General features: G+C 45.8%; 1 protein-coding gene across 3 annotated transcripts in view; it reads right to left on the bottom strand.

Moving 5' to 3' along the window:
- Positions 1 to 20,983, bottom strand: part of TTC7B (tetratricopeptide repeat domain 7B) — a 134,976-nt gene that overhangs the window by 54,090 nt on the left and 59,903 nt on the right. Inside the window, exons 10-13 of one of the 3 annotated variants that reach the window (XM_019642328.1) lie at positions 16,323 to 16,420; positions 11,727 to 11,888; positions 9,342 to 9,392; positions 61 to 201 (exon numbers count right to left, since the gene is read on the bottom strand). In XM_019642328.1, the coding sequence (XP_019497873.1) occupies positions 61 to 201; positions 9,342 to 9,392; positions 11,727 to 11,888; positions 16,323 to 16,420 (452 nt within the window). The remainder of the gene's footprint in view (positions 1 to 60; positions 202 to 9,341; positions 9,393 to 11,726; positions 11,889 to 16,322; positions 16,421 to 20,983) is intronic. The other 2 variants (XM_019642329.1, XM_019642330.1) reach the window with 2 other exon arrangements.

Genomic DNA, 20,983 nt, shown 5'->3' on the forward strand with positions numbered 1-20,983 from the left:
CCTCTGGCTGTGGGTGGGGTGGGGTGGGGTGCGGAGTGCCCAGTGGGGGCAGAGCGGTACCTGCATGGAGCCAGATCTGTGCCAGCGTCATCCACGGGTGTAGCGGGCCCTGCTTGGGGGCGCTGCTCTGCAGAGATGAGGCCACTTCTGACAGGGCCTGCTCCACTCTTGAGGCCGCCACCGATGTGGCGTGGACAGAGCCTGTGAGAGGTTTTCGAGAAGACGGCATCAGAAGAGAAAGGGCAGACCCAACCAGTCAACCACCCGCCGCCTCCCACACACAGACATGAGTTCAAGACGTACACACACCCCCTTCCCCAGGATGTCTCTAAGTTTTATTGTCCATGAAGAAATATAGTGATTACAGCCAGAACCTTAGTTTCTGTCCTTGGCTTTAGCTAATCTCTTCGTCAACAACCAGAGCACATGCTAGGCTCAGCGCCCCCTCCAGAAGCTCGGTCTGTACCGTGTGAGTGTTGGGGGCAGGGAGCAGTATAGCTAATGCACAGCTGCGACACACCTGTTAAAACATGGCATCATTGAAGTCTACAAAATGAACGTACAAAGCGCTGCGGTAAGGGCCTAAATCTAGACACAGCATGGGGTGGCGGAAGCAATCGTACTGGCCTCCTGGGGTAGCACGTGGAGTAGGTAGGGGCCATTCTCAAGACGAATCCAGCAACTCCCCATTTATTTCATCCCCTGGCCTTTGGGAGGTGGGCAACATCCCTAGATTTGGAACCATCTTCTGGAACATGGCTTAACTGTAGGAAAAGCACACTTCGGCCGTGTGTATAAACAGATGTCTCTGCTTAAGGCGAATACTAGACAAGTGGAGGACAGGTGACAGCAAAGATGCCTGGGGCTCAGACGCTGCTCCTGCCTAACTCTTATGTGGACCCTGCTGCGCTGAAAGGTAAGGACAGGAGCAGACTGAGCACATTCACTGGTCAAAGGACTGCGGTGAAAGAACTTCTATTCAGAAGCCAAACGAGTTATGTTTGGAGACGACCTCCAAGCAAGGGCTTGTTCCCACCCTTCCCAACGTTCACTCTTGGAGGTTTCAGAACTGAGAGCAGGGACCACAGTTATTTCAAATTTAAAACCGTTGATATTTATATTCACAGGCAACATTCTTCATTTATAATTCATCATCAAGTTTAATACGGGGATAAACACTGCATCATCATTAGTGGTGACTATCAACTTATCAGAAGGTTTAGAACAGTGATAATATATAAAGACAGATGCTGACCACTGAAATAAATCGAGTTGGTTAGACTCTGGATAAGTCCAAGTTGTGAGCATAAAAGTAATTTCTGTGGGGCTTTGAAAAGCAGGACAATTTATTCATTCTAAGGGTATTTGCAGCAATAGACTGGCCATCCATGTTGTGTTTTGGGGACAATTGAGGTTGTGTTTTGACTGCTCCAACGTGAAGGAAACATGGACTCCTCTACATACATTTAAATACCTTGGTGGAGGTTTGGTGCAGGTGAGCCATGGGAGGTGGAGGGAAACCAGAGGGGGTTCCACCTTTTCTGGGTAATCCACACTCAGACAGCACCCACGAGGTCTAGCGATTAGCAGACATTGGTCCTGTCCAAAACGTCCATGGAGACATTTGGTCCACACCAAAAGGTCCTTGATATCTGGTCACATTTGCTCCTATCCTAGAAGTCCATGGAGACATTTGGTCCATGCCAAAAAGATCCTTGAAATCTGGAACCCAGGGGTGTTTTAAGTGTGGATGTTTTGGAAGGGACCAAGTATCAAGTACCTTTTGGCGTGCACCAAACATCTTAGTGGACATTGTGGACAGGACCAAATGTCCTGTGGGGGGACAAGCAAGAACAGCGTGCCCCTGGGAAAGGACCACTGAGTCCTCCAGAGTGAATGCTGTCACACAAGAAGGAGGAACTTGAGGCCCTGGAAGAAGTCACTAATTGATGGTATTGTGCTACAGGAGAACTGATGAGGTTTGGCAAAAATCAGCCTTGCTTAGACAAAATGTGTCTGACTACTTAAAAAAAAAATCTTAACAGTAATTTTGATGAAACTGCTGTCGATTTTTGGGGTCTTATTTTGTATTTAACCTTTTTTATGGAAAAACCATATTTTAACTTTGATAACAAGGACTTGACGTGCTTTCCCTGAGATTTTTAGTAGCAACTATCAGTTAAATAAACGAAGTTGCTGTTGCTATACCCTGACATTACCAAGCTAGCTTACTTTCTCACTATCTTGAACAGCAGTTCTCAACCTTGGCTTCACTTCAGAATCCCTTGGGGATTTACAAAATTCATGATGCCCGAGCCACACCCCAGACCAACTGAATCACTAGCTCCAGGGGTGAGGCCGGGCAACGTGTTTGTTAAATCGCCCAACTGATTCCAATATGGAGCTAAGACTGAGACCCACTGACCCAGAGAGACAGGAAGCAGATGTTTCTAACATTCAGTCAAGCAGAGCTCGAAGGTGTGTTCTACACGTGTCAGCCAGCTTGAGGTCTCCTGCCCTCCTGTAACTCAACAATCTGGGGAACAGTGTGTCTCAAGCTTCTGGGTCTCTGAATCCCTTTAGACTCAGAAGTTATTGAGAACCCTAAAGAGATTTTGTTTATATGGGTTGTATCTATTGATATTTACGATATTAGAAATCCAAACAGACAAGTTTAAAATAAATAGTCACTAATTTATTAAAAAAATAACTACAATAAACTACTGCTCTAGAAAAATTCTGCAAATTTTCTACCAGGTTTCTATGGCTCCTTTGTTACACGGACTTTTGACTTCTGGAGGGTCTAATTTTGCTTATTGGGTTAACTGTTTACTCGGTCCACACATGAACGAATCAGAGCTTTTGCCAAAGTACCTTCTCTTTGTGATATCTATATACAATTAAATTAATTCTCCTCATAAAAATGTTTCACTGTGAATTCTGGCAAATGATGATGATGATGACTGATAGCAGTGGTGGTTACCAGTTTTAGAGAACAATCCCTGTTTCAGGCACTTCATATATATTATCTCATTTAATCTTTAAACAATTCTTTGAGGCAGGTAACAATGCTATCTGCACTGTTTAGATGACAAAATTGAGACTTAATGAGGTTATGTAATTTACCCAAAGTCATACAGCCAGCAGGTGGCAAAACCAGGACTTGAACACTAGCCTGACTCCAAATCTAGCCTCTAAATGCAGCTCAGACACCACCTCCTCCAGGAAGGCTGCCGGGAGCCTTCTGTCTCTTCTCCCTATCACTGCTCTGTAAACAGTTAGGCCTTGGGCCCTCAGTGCTCCCAAAACACCCCGTGGGTATGTCTGCACAGACCATACCATTTTATGTTAAAGTTAATATAACTGTCTCTCCTGTTAGACTGTGTGCGGCTCTAGAAAACAGGAACCATGCCTTCCATTTAGGTATTTTCAGGGGCTATCAATGCTGGGTACATGGTAAATACTAGTGGAATGAATGAATGAATGAATGAATGAATGAATGAATGAGTACTGTCAGTAGACATGTCACTGTACAAAATTTAGAAGCGAGTGGTCCCCTCTTTGGGATACTCTACTTTCCTTCCCTAATAATGGCTCAGAGGCCAGAACCTTCAGTGTCTCAAAGGGCTTTTCAGTGTGGCTGTCATCACATCCAACAGCCTGGACTAAAAATGGCAGTGGCACATAGTTAGATTAAACACTACACTTCATTTGGTGACTTCCCCCATCTCTAATGTAACCAACTCATTTAAATATGGAACATAACTGAAGTTTATCAGAAATAGTTTTCCTTTCTAGTCAATCCCTTTTTATACACATTTCATAAGGGCAGAGACCCTTTATGGTCTTAACTGGGGGTGGATATTAGAGCATTCAGATATTTATTAATAATAGCAGGGGACTAACAATACTGGTAAAATTATTTAACAGTGAACGCCTACTATTCCTGGCAATAACACAAGTCAAATTCTTCCACTGGATTAGAATTTGAAGGAAAAAAGTATAAACATCATTATGAACCAGAATGAATATATCTGATTAAAAATATAATCAAAACAACTTGTATCTTACTGTGTCATAGGACTGAAATGGTATGTGTTAAAATAGCTACTGGGTTTTGATTTACGTAGGTAAACGACTAGAAATGCTAGTCCAGCTAACATATTTTTAAAGCAACCCTTTTCTTTCTCACCAAAACAAATGTGTTCCTACAGTGTCCATGGGGTGAAGAGGATAATTACCCTAAGGGAAGCGGACAAAGTGAAGCTTGAAAAAGGAATTACAGGGAAGAATATAAGACCTATTTCTAATTTGAAATCTAAGGCTCTGAAGAAATAAGCGTCCTAGTCATCAGGTTCAACAGGTAAGCTAGGGAGTGTCCCCAGCAGCTGCGCATCTCTTATTTATCACGTTCATTTGAGACGTGCTTAACCCTGAGGACTGAGCAGCTGCTGTGCTCCAGCAAGTCCCTGTCACAGGACATAGTGGCTCTGAAAAGCCACTATGAAACAAGAGGAACTGACAGCTAATGCGGGCAGTGAGAGCTCGGCCTAAAATCTGGCCCGGCTTCTGTGACCTAATTGCCTTAATGGTCCAGGGGGACATAGGCCCCAGAGCTGAGGAGATGGGTACTTCCTCATGCCAACTGCTTTTGCTTCCCTCACCCAGATGCCCAAGAGGAAATGTTATCTTGGACACCTGACACGGAGGCAAAGTGCCACTTGAAGGATTATTCTGATCCTAAACCCAGGGTTTTTATCTGGGCTCCCCTTGGACCACCATGTGGGGTGGGGTGGGGTGCGGTGGAACAGGGGACGGCAAGGTGAGGACCCAGGAGCTACGGTAAAGACGCATTTCTTCATAGGGTCTAGGAACCAAGCCACGGACCCTGGGAAGCTGTGAGTCAAGCTCTGCACCCCTCCCAAACCGAGGTTTTCTGACCCATGCTCCTATCATATGCCGCAGCCTGTTGAGAAACCCTGTCACAAGTAGGACACTGGGAACAGCCAGCTCAAATTGCCTTTGCAGCTGAAGCCTCTACAAAAATCCTTTTTCCAAAGCACACTACACCTGTGGTTCAATTTCACATAGACCTTGAATATGGCAATCACATGGGAACCGTATTTCACCCAAGTTCACCAAAGGGATCTCAGAGCCAATCATTTTGTTAAGCCAAAAGCATAATAAATTATGTGACTTGGTTATGTTTGATGACCCTGAATTTTCACAAACAGGGTCACTGAAAGCATGGCATATATTTATATTCCAGCTGTCCTTTTGACTGGTGGCATTAAGTGGCTACAGTCTGAAGGAAGTCCACCTTCCCTGTCCCCTCATATCTTCACAGCATGTACAAGATAAACTGGATCGCAGATGAAATCCTGTCCACTTAGTGACTTGGCGAGCATCACAGCCCAGGAACAAGGGACAACTGTTACATAATGTGTGGAAAAAATCCTCCACCAGAGACATCAGCGCACATAGCTCACGTGTGTGCTCTGGATTCGGGGCGGCTCTTTGCTTCCCAGCCCCAGAATTAACTCAGGAGCCTCCTGAGCATGAATATGGGACAATGATGGTGCACGTGGCCCCACCCCAAGTCCCATCTCTCTGCCTGTCACCCACATTCTCTCTGCCTAATGCCGCTGCAGCAGACACCTGCCTTCCCCGTGTTTTCGGAGTCACCCGCTGCGAATGAACCTCTGTATTTATATTTTCCCTCCACCCTGAAGTGATTCAATGTTATCTGTCAATAGAGTTTATTCAGCTTCCAGTTCTTAGAAGCTGTGCCCCCAAAACCATTAAAATAAGAAAGAAAGAAAAAAAAGCAGCAGTTCCACTTCTTAAAGAGCCTGAATACTAAACAGCAATCTAAATGACTAAGCATTCTGCCAGAGCTGTGCTTAAATTTTTTCATTTTTAGCAGGAAAAGAATTTGTTTCTCAAGATGAGATTGGAAGCAAAGCAGTCCAATACTGTGGACGGCTGGCAGCCCAGTGACCTTCTCACACCTGCCCCCTGTGCCTTAAGGACCAGAGTGTCCTCTAGGCTGCAGGTGGTTGGTTGCGGCTGAGTACTAGGGATGATGACCTCTTACTTTTTGAAGGGAGAACAGAGATATGCGAGTCCACTCTCACTTCAGCCCTCAAATTAAGCATCTTTTCTATGCACCCTCCTTTTTTTTTTTAAACTAATATTAAATATTTTGGTATGTCCCCACCCCCCATGGGTGTTAGGACAATCCCCATCTCCGCTGGTGGTGGTCCTGTTATTGTGAGGAAGCTGATTTGGGGTGGTGGGCTCCTTGAACTGCACTGTGAGATCTCCCTTCCACATTTCTCATCCCGTGAAAGCTGCCATCCCCCCTCTTCATAGGGTGTCGACCAAGTGAGGAGGGCGCGGGGCTGTAGCGGCTTGACAGGTAACTGCCTGGCCCCACCCACCTCCCACTGACAATGAGGCCTCCTGCGTGTGGGATCCTCTGATAAATAACTGTGGTCACCACTCTCCTAGTTGCTTTCCTTTTTCACTGAGTGGAAAAGAGATTAAGACAGCCAAACAAATCAGGACAGCCAAACCCACGGTCCCCAGACGAGATCACAATTTCCAAATGACTTTAACAGAATATCAAGCACAGCTGAAACCTGACAGGATGTGTCTTCTCCTAAAAGGGGAAAGTTCTTTCCAGGGAAAGCTTTAGGGAAGGATCCCGTAAGGCAGGGAGAGGCTGGGATATGTAGTCGCCAGTGGGCATGCGGGGGCGTGCCGGCAGGCGGCTGGTGGGTGTTGGCAGGGCCAGGCGGTCACACGGAAGCGTGGAGGGAAGCGTTCACACGCATGCAGGACGATGCCAGCTGTGCGCGAGCCGCGCCATGGCTCTGGCTGGAGACAGTACTTTCTGGGGGACCACACCGGGCAGATGCTCCCACCTCCATTGAAGCCCTCCCTGTAGCACGTTCGTGGGGCTGTGTCTCTGCACTGAAGTGCCCTCTGCATGGGGAAGGCTGTGTTTGTCTTTGAATGTGTGGGAACAGCCTCCCAGGTTTGGGCAGAATTCTAATTACTGGACATAAGATTTCTGAACTTGTATCTGAGAGCCAGTTGTTATCATCACTGACTTTTCCATCTCCTAAAATTCCATTCAGTCTTATTTAAAGGCACCATGAACTAATTAAGGAGACTTTAATTAAAATAACAAGAAAAGGTTTATATTTGAATCATTAGGGCTGAATTTCTAAAAGTGCCACCCCTCAAATGTAGCAGATCATCCATGGAATAACTTTTTCAAATATAGATTTTATATAAAAAAAACCTATTAAGCGGGAGCAGAGGGTGAAATCGACCACCTGACTGGTCACTTCCTGATCATGACATACATTTTCGAATGTTCGGAAATGCAAAGTCAATAATAAAATACTGGCCATACATAAATTCAGGCTACCCTGAATTTATTTCTCAACCTCACTGCATTTGAGAGGCGTGTTGTTTCATTAGTCTGCTTCTCTCTTCTCCCTGTGCTGCATTCCTAAAGAGAGCAGCATTTGCACCAGAACCGGTGATACGAAAGCCTGAGCCAAGAACCCAAGTCGGCATTCATGATTTTAGCATTCTTGGAGAGGAGAATAAAACATCAACACACATTATTCTCCAAAACGATGACTGTTAGAGCACTAAGAATGGGGGCGCGGGGGGTCCTCAAGTCTAAGCAGTGCCGGGCAGTGTGGAGAGAGCCCTGGGTGGCCGTGCTCCAATGCGGCTCATCCCACTGGCCGGGTCACCTTCCCCTGGGAGCCACAGCTGCCTGGGCTGCAGCTTGGGGAGAAGGGCACCCATCCGACTGAGGCCTGAAGTCAGGCTCACCGAGCAGCAAACCATAAAGGCGCGTGTGGACAGGAGAACGAGAAACTTACATCTTTACGGAGGAGGAAACTAAGGCCCAGGGAGAGTGAGCTGCCTGGGTCCTTCTGCAGAACTGGCCCGTGAACCCAGGTTTCCTGACCTTTGAGAGAGTTGGAGCTGCTTCTATGGAAAACAGAGAATACAAGTGTAGTAAAACCTTGGATTGCGAGTAACTTGGTTTGTGAGTGTTCCGCAAGACGAGCAAACATTTCTAATACCACATTTTAATGTGGTAAACGAGCGATGTCTTGCAATACGAGTAGTTTGCTTCCGGAACGAATTATGCTTGCAAACCAAGGTATTACTGTACCTTGTATAAACATATCAAGCTTCAGGAAAAAAATAGGAAGCCTCATTTTAACTAACAAGGGCTGCTTGATGATTTTAATGTAACCTGACTTTCTGAAAATCAAAAATTTTTAATGTATCTGAGGAGTCCAATGTTAAAAGGACCCGGGCAATGAAACCTTCCCCCCAAGCCCCCCAAAAAACCCCTAATATGAGGACAATACCAAACATACCTCTTTTCTGTTTTGGACTTTTTAAAGAAAAATAAAGCCACGGCTAGGCTGAGCTGAATTTCAGAGGGGAAATCAACTCTCTGGGGTATGTTTGCCAGAGCGGTGAAGGCTCAGACCTTGAGCGCGTTGGCTCACCATTAGCATTTCCCAAGATGCAGTCCCTGGAACAGTGATTCCACAGGGTGGAAAATGACGCAATCAGCTGGGGAACACTGGGTCAAAGTGAAGGGAGCCTTGAAGTTTTTGAACTGCCAGGCTTCTCAGAGCCTTTCATGTGCTAATGTGACTGTGAGTCTCTAGGAGGGACATGTACTATTTCCCCAAAATATCTGACCAGGGAGCATCCGTTGTCTAAGAAACATCCTTTGGAAAATGTGATAATTCACAAACGCCTTAAAAGAACACCACCGAACACACGAGGCCTACACCCATGGAGTTGCTTCATCTCCTTTAAATCTTGGTAGATGTCGTTGAAGTTGTATAATGTCTGTTTAGCTTATTTTAGGAAAATGAATGATTAGAATTGTGTTTCTATGGAGCAACAATGGTTGAACGGGAAAGGAACTTTAAGATTCAACTGGTTCCCTCTACCCCAAATTTACAGACAACCCGCACCGGGGAGACTGGTGCCCACACTTCCCCTCCCCAGCACACCTCACTTGGGCATCCTTCCCGCAGTGCCTCCTTCTGTGGTCCTTCCCACACAAGTACTGCCTCCTCGGCATTTAAACCCAAGCTGCAGCGGAAGCATTAGAATCCCAGGAGAGACGAGCCCCAGGTGGCGGGGTGGACAGGCAGGTGGCAGCTCAACATTCTCAACAGTCAACAACCAACAACCAACAACACACGTTCCATGGTGGAGGGAAGCGTGATTCTGGGGACCCTCAGGAAGGTTAACAGATAGATTGGTAAACTACTTACTAACTGAAAAAAGGGAGGGAAAACCATGAAAGTATACTTCTGGAGAGTTGCCTTGGAACAACAAATCAAACCAAAAATTAAAACCAAGAAACGAAACATTTGAAAAATCAAAATTATGGCTAAAAAAGCAAATAGAGTTCTAATAACCTTCCAACTGCAAGTCTGGCTGTCCGGAATCAGGTTTCAATTCAAGTGTGACACATTTCCCCATGAACAATGATTGTTTTTTTTTAAATAAAAAAACGGCCAACTGGGCATTCCCCTCTACATTTTAAATGCTCACCCAGCACATGAAAGTTGAACAATTCATGTAACATGTTTTGTTTCCAAGGCGGGAAATTCCAAAGGGAAACGGAAAGTCATCAAACAAGTAGTTTTCAGGTCTTTCCACATATTAACCCTGATTATGATTCAACAGTTTGTGGGGTTGGGCTAGTTTTCATTTCAATTAGGTCAAAGGATTGGAGGGAGGCATTCATAAAACTTTAGGTCTTGGCTAGCTGTCCGAATGGAAAGAGTTGGGATTCAAATTCATAACAACTTTAATTAGGAAATTCTATATTTATCAGTAACATATGGTATGCATTCCCCTTCTCTAACTAAGTGTTGCATCTATGGGGGAAAAAACACTCTTGGACACTTCGGACTTAGTTAAAATACCTGCTTACTGGCGAGGTACTCCCTAAGGGGGAAAGATGAGCTTCACAAAATATAAACAAATGAGCACTGCCTGGGACGCAGTACATTCAGCAAAAAGCCCAGCGGGTGCTCAGCACCCTGACAATTAACTAATTAATTTGACATAAGTGCCTCACTGGACGAGACAGGACTTTGATCTTAAAGGAACACAGGGTCCCTGGGTGGCAGCGTGATAAATACTGGCAGGGGGTGGAGGTTGGTGGGTTTGCTCTGCCCACAGGAGTGGACAGGGCAGTGGGAACATATAAAGTTCTTCTGGAACAGTCAGATCCCATTTTATGATTAAAAAAACTGGTCAAAAGTCAACATAAAAGACAATTTTTCTGGAAGAACTGACGCTGGCAATTGCCCCTAGGCATTGTTTTAAGGGAAAATGTCTATTTTGAGAAGTGGATTAAAAACAACATAAGCAGTTTATAAGCATTCTCTTCATCTTCCATTTCATAAAAACTGGGATTGCCATTAAGATAAAGGTCAGAACACTGAGCATGCAGAGAAGTAAGGTCAGTGAGTTTCTTGGTTTGGCTGATGTATTTTAGGTGATAGCCTCATTCTGGCCGTGTGTGTGTGTGTGTGTGTGTGTGTGTGTGTGTGTGTGTGTGTGTAACACAGTAGGTTAGCCATCTGAAAGACGACTACTTTAGAGAAAGTAGCTCTTTCTGGCAGTAGTTCCTCTTATGAGCTTTTGTTGAGCATATAACTGAGCATTTGGAACAAAGATGAGCCCTTATAAATCATGGATACAGAGATTAAATTTTCTGGCCGTGCTGCCAGTAAAGTGAACATGAAATAAATGAGTGAAAGAAAACAAGGGTGGGCTCTCCTGGTGAGCCCCATATTTAGGGACCATTTAAGAGCTTCATCAACCATTGTTTCGTTTTAATACAGGGATTTTGTTTTCACTGACATGTCCTGAACATCCTGAAATGGACTTTCAAATCTCTGTGTCGTTTAAACGATTAGATTAAAATAATGTTCCATTTTTCTGCATGGTTTCATGACACAAATCCTGTTTTCCTTCCTTGGAAATGAAAACCAATTTGTAACACTGTTTTTCAAAATGTGGTGCCTAACCCACTGGCACTGGGATGATAAGAGGGTGTTTTTTATCAACGCGGATTCCTGGGCTCCACCTCAGGCCTACCAAGCTCTGGGGTTGGGCCCAGGGGGTCTACAGTTTCAAAGCTCTCTGTGTGGTTTGAATGCACACAGAGAACCACATATTTCAAGGGCATATGACCGTTATCTTTAGAATACTAGCTTGATTACCATTGACTTGTCAAACGAATTTCTAACTTGGAAACCAGAAATATTTAGGAATAAATTATCGTTTGCCAGTTGTTCTAATTTGCCTTTTTAAAAAACAGAATTTTGATGTGTTTATATTAACTCCGGGAAAGCACAGAAGTACCCGAGAACTAGGAGTGATATTCTAGAAAAGCTTCTATTTATTCTGTTTAAAAAACAGATTTCCTTTCCTTTCCAAAAAGGCGGCTGGATCTTGGGCACCAATATCTCCTCCCGCTCCAAACAGCTTTTGGATTTTCAAATTAGCAAGGTTTTCTCTCAGATGAGCTTGATGCAGTTTCTTATCCAGCTTATCAGTTAGGAAGGTTATCAGAAAATGAAACATCAGGCAAATGAAACAGATCTAACAAGAAAGGAAAAACCATAAACCATGTTTACACAGAGAGGGTTCCCGGCGGGGACCTGGGTCACTGAATGAATGAGCTGCTGGGGGCCACACAAAGGTATCGGGTTTGGGATGAGAATGAAGATGAGAAGATACAAACAGGTGGAGAGGAGATTCGGTTCTTGAAAGAGAAGAGGAGGAGGAGGAATCTGACACTAAAAAGGTGAAAGAGAAAAAAAAAAGGATAAAGGCAAAAAAAAAAAACCTTTAGAAACACAAAGAAAAAAATAAACTAGCTTTTAATATACTCACATAAGCTGCAAAGAAAAGGAGGTCATGTAATACACAATCATTCCTCTACTTGACAATAGAATACAGGTATTTTTCGAAGAAAACAAATTTGTTGTTTTTCCACTGGTTATTTAATTGTCTGGAACCACATCATGGAATAAAAATAACTCAGGTTTACCTGGGCAGACTCAGCAGTACGTTTCACTAAAAATACCACATCTTTAACCTACAATAGCCAGGACATTCTGGAGGAAATGACTTGCTTTTCAGTTGGAAAGGGTCAGAACTTGACTTTTCTTAGATTTTTATTTTATTTATTTATTGTTTTATGAGAAGCACTTACATAAAGCTTATCTGAAAACTAAGGTTTTCCTCGGTGTAGACACTAAGGTGCAACAAGACATCTTGGTCCCAGCATCCTGACAAGGGAGTGCTAAGCTCCCTTTCTGAGCTGGTCTATGGTTGGGTTCACTGGCTGCCGCCTTCACGTCTTACAGCTGGAGAGACACCCAGCGATGGGAGACCATCTCAGAGACACCACCCAGACAAAAATGGACCCAACTTTCAAGTTCATGGAATTATTTTGCTTTGGATAGGTGACCAGTAATATCTGCCAGTGATTAAACATAAATCCCCTATTCCACATCCTGTTTCAGAGGCCAAAGGAAGGAAAAACGTTTTTCATCCTCTATTTAAGGAACTACCAACTATTGCAAAGAAAGGACGATGGTTCATGGCTTTGAAGTTAAGACTGTCACTCCATTTGAGTCCTCTTTTTTGATGGTTGGGACCATCAGATGACAGAGGTAGGGGAAAAGGAGAGCCAGAGGTGATATTAGAAGGGAAATGATTTTCTTCAAGGGGGACTTTTTCAGCTTGCCACATCCATTTAGTAAAACCAATGTCCACTCTATTAGCCACAGTGGACGTGGCCAGTCCGAAACTTCTAGACATGGGTTCCCCTTATGTTATTCCACAGATCTGCATGTGGACAATTTCAGAGGTGGAAAACCATATTCTAGTTAATGAACCACTTCCAAAATCAAGAAACTGAGCCTGCACTTTATGACCCAGATGTATAATAATGGCATTGTGGTTATATTTTTAAAAAGTTCTTATCTGTCTGACATATATACTGAAATTCTGACACGCGAAATATGATGTCTGGGATTTTCTTTAAAATACTTTACAAAAACTACATGTGGGGTAGGAGAGATAGATGAAAAAAATACTAATTGCTGAAGGCTGGCGGTAGGCACATGGAAATTCATATATATTAGTATCACTCTTTTGGTATATTTGACATTTTTCCACAATAGAAACTTAAAAACTAAATAGAACATAAATTTTAGTTCTGGAACATAAAAACAAGTGATCCGCGAGGGGCGGTGGCTTCACAAAGGAGTCAGTGCGATTCAGAACTGGCAGGCTCATGACCGTGCAAGTCCCCATGGCTTTGGCCACATCCCTGCCGACACTGTCCGGCATTGCTCGTGTCGGATGCCTGTGCTCTTTAAATGAGGGAATTCAGTGAAGCGCTGGGTGTGGCGTGGACCAACCCTACTGATAAGCTGTCACCACCAGGGCTGGGTGCTCTCAGACCACAGCCGACCTCACACTCACTTGGGTTTGATTTGGGACCATTGGTTACCGTGGATAAGTCCCTTCTCTCTTTTTCTCTCTAACCCAGTTGCTTTCCTAAATGGGCAGTAGATATTCAAAACGAGCCAGTCTCCTTCAGCACCATGAGAACTGACAGCTGTGACAAAGAGCGGGAAAATGGCTGCGGTAATGCTGGATGGGTAAGTCTGGAATGTGAAATTTGTGGTTCGTAAAATACGTCGTTGTTGTAGAGGAGAATGAGGACAGTCTCTATGGATGGATATGGGGGGTCCTTAGGATATGCTGTAAAGTGCAAAGTGCTGGGTGCTGAACAGCGTATGGACCACGCTATTTTTATGTAAGGGGGCTGGGAAATAATATCTATGCGCATCTGCATGAAAAAACCCTGGAAGAGTAAACAGAAAAGCTAATAAAAATGGTTACCTTTAGGGAAAGACGAGATGGAGGGGCAGGGATAGAAGCAAAACTTCTCTGTGGCACCTTCTGCATGAGAGTTAACAAAACCTGTGGGTCGTTTACAAAACAGGCCATCCCCACAGGTGTACAAGGAAGAAGGCGCTGGCCTTCTGCGCTGCCCGCTGAGCCGAACTTACAGTGCTGGCTTTTGTTAATCAAGATGGAGGCATCTTTCCCACTTTCAGGTGAGCTTCCCTACTTTTTATGTCTCTTTGATTTAAATTATCCTTTCAGAATATTTTACTCTTATTTACAACCCGTCTGCAATGGATAAGGCCTGCTAACATGGCCTCCACTTTTCTGACTCCCTGGCCTCCTGAGTAAGTAACTGGTGGTATGTAAACCAACACTGCGGGGCTCTGGGAGCAGGGCTGGCGAAAGGAGTCTCGGAGGGATTCCTGCGGATAGCACAGCAACAACAATGATAAAATGGTTACTGGCCAGTGCCTGGCAAGCTGTGGTTTTCTCCTGTCGTTCAAGGGCACCTCCACCAGCAATCCGGCTCCAACGCCCTGGGCTCCCAGAGTGAGCGAGAGAGGGAAGCATCAACACCACTAAGGACAAGGGGGTAGCGACCCCCTGACTGTGCCACATAGACACGCCTCACCTGGGCAGTACGGCCTCTGAGAAGGTTTAACCTAAGAGGGAACCTCCTGAGGGCTCCAGGGAACATGTCCCCAGGGGCAGAGGGGAGCATGGATAGCAAGGGCCTCACTTACTTTCTGCCACTATCTGTATTCAGTGTGATGTGGCATTAAAGTCTTGGGGAAATTAAGGTCCACGCCGGAGGAGGAAAAGGGGTCTGAATTTAGTACGACTGTCCTCACAGGATCCTGGGGAGGGGCCACAGGAGGAAGACAGACCTGGGCAGCCACCGCAGCTAACTCAGCGTCACCTCCTCTTCTCTGTGGGTCAAGCCTCCCCTTGCAGGGGCTTGTCCTGACAGCCTGACCTTCCCTTTACAGTAATGAGGATGGTTAGACAGTGTCTCTAGCAGGACTGGATGGACCCATGAGTAGCACTTGGCTGAGCTATTGCATCAGAGTCTCTGGCTGACTTGCTTGCAGTCTAATCCCACCAAGGACTGCTGATCTACCCCTCCAGGGGTCGGGCCATCGCAGGGAAGACTTTCTCTATGGCTCAGTCAGTCTGCATGTTGAGCAGTGGCTGCCAGCCATGTGAAACTGCCCTAATTTGCAATTTGTGCTGCTCCCAATGCCCAGTGCTCTTTTGACCTAGGAGCCCCAGGGCCCTGGGATTACACTTCTTAAGTCAACTTTGAATTGGTGAAAGGGAGCCTAGCATAGGAACGCAGTCTGTAGGTAGCTGTGAGGATGGGCTTGAGTATCACCCCCGGCTCCCAGAGGCCCTAGCTCTCCCATCCCAGCTGAGATTTTCCAGGAGATGGCTGTGCATGCCTCAGGGATGCTCTCTAACTTTCTTTGGAAGGGCTTGGTCAAGAGCTGGGACCTGGCCAAGGGCAGAAGAGCCTGGAGGCTCCTTTCATGATGCCAGCCCACAAAAGACCAGGCACACCCAGGTGGAGATGAAGCCTCTCACGGGCCCCAGTGGGGTGCGGGAGAAGCAACAGAACTAGGTTCCAAATGCACCAGAATTACCTTTGAGGCTCAGAGCAGAATGCATTTCTGTATATTTTGTGGGTCTGTCGAGTCCTCCAAATTGCCACTGAATATCACTATTAGAATTACTTGTTTGGACTGCTGGGAATTACAGAGGTGTATTTATTACTCTGTACTTAGGCAAATGTGGAAACACAAACGCCAAGGTGTAAATATTTGCTCAGAGGCAGGAAGTGCTACAGGCCTCCATGTGGGACCCACAGAATTAGAAGCTCAGAACCCACCTGCCTCCCTACAGGGTCTTTTGCTGGATGTATGTGTGTTCATATGTGCAACTAATTAGAAATCAAAACTCGACTTCAGTAAGGTCTGAAATCTAAAGCGAGAGGGAGAAACAGAAAGGCAGAGGGGAAGCTTGATGGAGAAGGGAACAATCTAATTTTAGTTTCGAATTTTAGACTCCAAGAGCAAGGGGAAAAATAGAAAGATTTCAAAGAGTTCTGTTGGGCATGCAATATTACTTTCCCCACTGTGAACAGGGACTTGAGAAAGATACCACAGAAAATGCACCTTGAGAGTTTTACCAATTTGCATGAGAGTTTTCCCAGCCCCCAGTCCCTGGGTGTCTTCACCCCACATCTCTTGGGGCCAGGACCCACAGTTGATGCCATTCCATCCCCTCTGGCTATTTATTCTCACCTGTCTCGGGATCGCTGAAGTCTGGCAAAGTGATTGTATTAAGCTGTCGTCTGTCAGCAATGGTTCTATCTAAGAGGCTGCTCCCACGTCCAGAATCACTGCAAAACACAGCTAGAAAGTGTCAGTCATTTGAAGGGTGGGCGGGGAGGAAACAGAATCAACCAATACCAGCTCCTGAAATGCGTTTTTGATGTCCTTCAGCACGTTTCCATTTATTACACGGCAGCCTGCTTCCTGCCCAGCCTGGGCTGGGATTCCTTTCAGCATTCAAGACCAGAAACACGGCTTAAACCATATGCACAGACCCTTGCTAATTTTAGCCTCTCTTGAGTCCTTATAAGATATAAAAATAAAAACTACAAGCCAGGCTCTCCATCCACCTTACAGGGGAAAAGGGCATTCCATGCTTCTAAGTCTTAGAATGCATCAAGCCCAAACCCACACTCCTTGAATAGTCTTTATGAACCTGGGACCCTCAACACCAGTGCTCCACAGCCCTCGCTGCACAAGAAAATCACCCGGGGCGTTTCTAAAAAACACGGATCCCAGGTCCCATTCCAGCATACAAAAAAACAACAACAAAAAACAACCAACAGAATCTCTGGGGCAGTCAACACTTTTCAAAGCTCCCCAGATGGGTCTAATGTACAGCCGGACTCGAGAACCCCAGGCCCCTACTTTTCAGAGGGCGAGCACAACCCCGGGCTCGTTTGTGTTGCAGAATAAGCCTTTCAGATTAATCGCGTGGCTGATGCTCCTGTTTAACAGATGAGGAACAGGGGGTGGGAGGTCACTAAGTCAGCTGGAGCTGCGGCCCCCATCCAGTGCTCCGGAGCTGGAGAAGGTCAGATGGAGGGGACAGCAGGCTCCTGGCACCAGCCTCAGGGCGGCTGCTCCTACCCGCTCCCCGCCTTCCACCGCACACACCGAGTCCCCCGCTCCGGCTTGCTCCCACGTGCAGGACCACATCAGGCCTCACTGGAATGAAACAGTTAAGGGACCTCAGCTCATACAGACTCTTGTTTCTTGTTTTGTTTTGTTTTTAATTCTAAGAAGCTGGTAAGCAAAAACAATTGCATTCTCCTTTTTGCCTCTATCATGATATTCCATCAGAGAGGCTCCAAAAAGAAGCATATCTTTCTCTTGAGGTTTGAGTCCTTAATGTTTTTCTTTGAAATGTTTTTTTGTCCCCCCCACCCAAATCTGGGGGCTTTAAGAGTGATTTTTTTGTTGTTGTTAAGAAGTTCAAATTCTACAATAAAGGGACACAATTTCCTTCCTCTAGGCAGCTGTTGCTAAAAGTGGTTACAAACAAGATTTGGTATGAAACTTAATATGGTTTCCAGGCTGCAGTTTCCACATTCAGTGATGTAGTTAGAGAAATCCGCAGGAAACAGAAGGAAACTTGCTTTAGTTACAGACTACTTGTCAGCCTGTACTTATTACATCATTCGGTACATGTTTTTTTTGGAAACTGTTCTATTAATTATTTCCACAACTAGAAACAATACAGGTCTCTGAGCTGAAAGCAACACAAATGTCCATGCAAATTTTCATTAATCACATTACTGACTAAATATTTCTAGCACTGGTCTGTTCATGTATGTGTTTTTCCTATAAACATTACAAAAAATATTACAAGAAAATCTGAATATTGCAATAGCTCCTCACTTAGTTTTCCGGAAGACATCATCTCAAAATAGGGTGCTAATTTTCATCGCCTTGGGGATTCTAGGACACAACACCATGAGGTGTTGGCATTGCAAAGAACGGTTTCGCCTGGCTTTTGGGTGGACCAAATCTGAGGGAGTGGATCAGAAATGTCTGTTTCAGCCATAATCCTGCAGGCTTTCCATCTCGCCGAGTTTCAGAGCACAGGGCTGGCTGCCATGTGTGATGCTGGGTCCTGGAACGCAGCCGGGAGTCTGGGTTCTTATCCTACATCTGCCCCTAACAAGTAGGTCACTTTGGGCAAGGCCACTTTCCCTGAGCCTCTGTGACTTCCCTGTCAGGTGAGGATACGGATTATCTTCCTACATAGAACCATGGAAGTCTGACCTGAGGTCATGAGGTTTCACAGGAGTGATAACTCCTAGGCACACGCCAGGTGCCATTATAAACACATGTACCTACACATGTGCACCTGGGGTTCGTAGGGCTGGCTAATTTCTGAACACAACTTATTCCCAGCCTTCTGGTGCAATGCTAGGTGTAGGGAAGCCGAGGTGAGGCCCTCCTGCAACTCCAAAGCTAGAAACCCCAACTGAAACCGAAACCTTAACTTGTGAACGTCACTCACTGAAAATGACAGCATCAATTTCCCCTCAACCTGCTGAAACTACATTCAGTTACATTCCTCAGTTTATCTTCCATAGTTCCTTTGGAAAACAGTTCATATGCATAACGAACTATTCAAAATGGAGGTACCTTTGTTTCCACTCTGATTGTTGTGTCTGAGAATTGTGCTGCATGCTTTAAGCAGCTTTTAGTTCTCCATTTCTAGGCTTCGGAATTTTAACCAATCAAGATCTGCCTTTGCTATTACCCAAAGAATGTGGACGAAGAGGCAAAGGGAGGCCTTGGCCAACCTTGAGTCTCCTTAGCTCTCTCACTGTGGCCAGTCTCTCTCACGAAAGCCTGAGAGTTGCCTTCCTCTCTCACTCTGGGTCACTGACTGCTTGGGCACCTCCTGTGACCTGATTTTCCCCTCGCAGCCCAGTTATCTCCCCTCCTCTCTGCCTGGCCATTAGGCTGCCAGAAGCACCCCCCAAGGAGGGCGGCAGGAAGGGAAAGAAAGCCATTCCTGGGCAGGAGTGTTAATAGAGGATTTAGGGAGAGAAAACTGGAAGGAACCCCAATTCCCTGGTGCATAGGCTGAAATTACCCACATATGGAGATGTACACGTCCAGGTAATTTCTGTTCCCCATTAGGACTGAAAATTCAGAATAAATTGCAATGATGGTTAAAGTTATAGTGGTAATCGGAAGCTTTTCTTGGGAATCCTCTATCTTCCATAGCCACACAGAGGTTAAAAACAAGAGGCAAGCTGGTGGGGGGCTAGGAGTCAGAACCCCGGAGTTCTTGTCACAGCTTTGCCTCTCCCCAGCTCCTGAAACAGGGCCTGGCACACAGTAAATACTGGATGTAAGAGAGAGGCCTTAGATAGGAAACGCAAGTGGGCAGGCGGGAGAGGGAACACCTGTTTTTCTCCAGGACTCTTAAGGCTGGGTTGTAAGAGTCAAGGTGAGCACCCAACATCTCTGAACCGCAACTTTCTCATCCATAAAGTGGATCTGACATAACATGACATTTGCCTGTTTTCTTGGGCTACTTTGAAGATAAAATGAGAGCCTGCTTTGTAAAAGAAAAAGTTCCACCAAAATGGTCGTGACTGTTAGTGTGAAATGGGGTCTCCAACTTCCAACTGAGCTTAAAGCAAAGCAATCGTCTTAAAAAAACCCAACGACTTTATATGGTATTCATTAGTAAGTGACGAAAGTAAGAATCAGGAAGAAAACATTTTCTTCCAGGCTCATGGTCCCATGATGGAGATGGCCCAAGAGGCAGTGAGGAGAGGGGGAAAGCAGTGGTTAACAAGAATAAGTAAAAACAAAGCAAGAGAAGTTGGTTGTCAGCTCAGAGAGGGAGCATGAATGGTGGAGGGAGCTTTAATGTTAGACAGGCCTGGGTGGGAATCTTAGCTCTAAGATCTACTTAATTGGGAAAACTTGGGCAAGTTATTTAGTCATGTTCAGGTTCAATTTCATTCTCCATGAAGTGAAAAGAGCGGTAACTATCCTGCAAGGCTAAGGCTGGGGTTAAAGGTCACATACACACGGCCTAGTACAGTCCCAGCAGAGAGGGGACCACGATCCCGAGCTGAAACGCTCTGGTGTTCAGATCAGGGAGGATGCTGGGACCTCCTGGAGAGGCTCCGGCCGGAAGTCACACTGCCTTAAGTGGCCAAGTCAAAATGCACAAGAACTGAGGGGGCCTCGGACACTACTAAGAGAGAGGAGATAAGACACGAGACAGATTTCTCTGCAAGCAAAATTCTAATAGAAGCCAAACTGCAGACCTGGGGAAAGAAATCCGGGCTTCTGAGATGACAGACACCTTGCCAAATGTACACGCGAGAGAAGGCCACCCACCAGTGTGCTCGCTGCGAGACGCGCTCTCAGACTGCAGGTGGAACGCTCTTTGCAAGCTGGCTAAGGCTCGGTTCAGCGACCAGCTCACGGTGATTTTCCTTCAGGTGAAAATAAAAAGGAGGAAGGCAACGGCAGAGAACACGGAGCTGGGCCTAGTCTCAGTTTGGCCCCGTTCTCGTCCACGTCATCCTCTGTGCCTCGTCGTCCCAGGGCTCTGGAGGCCCGTGTCAATCTCAGGATGGAGTTGGGAGCAGGTGGGGAGCATGAAGAAGCCCTGGCGGGCTGAGCAGAGGCGCCGGCACAACCGATCAGGCTCAGAAATCAGGGCGTCCTGGGCAGGGACGTCAGTGTGGACCTTCTCCAGGGAGAAACCAACCGCCTCCTGCCAAGATGCTTCTGCTCAGTCGTATTATTTTAAGCACGGATGCTTCTCGCGCACTTGGTCGTGAGAGTCTACGCTTTTCTAGAACCTGGTGTGACCTGACGGTAGACTCAAGGCTGTTGGACCC

Source organism: Hipposideros armiger, unplaced genomic scaffold (genome assembly GCF_001890085.2).
Source record: "Hipposideros armiger isolate ML-2016 unplaced genomic scaffold, ASM189008v1 scaffold_67, whole genome shotgun sequence".
In the NCBI taxonomy this organism is placed as follows: domain Eukaryota; kingdom Metazoa; phylum Chordata; class Mammalia; order Chiroptera; family Hipposideridae; genus Hipposideros; species Hipposideros armiger.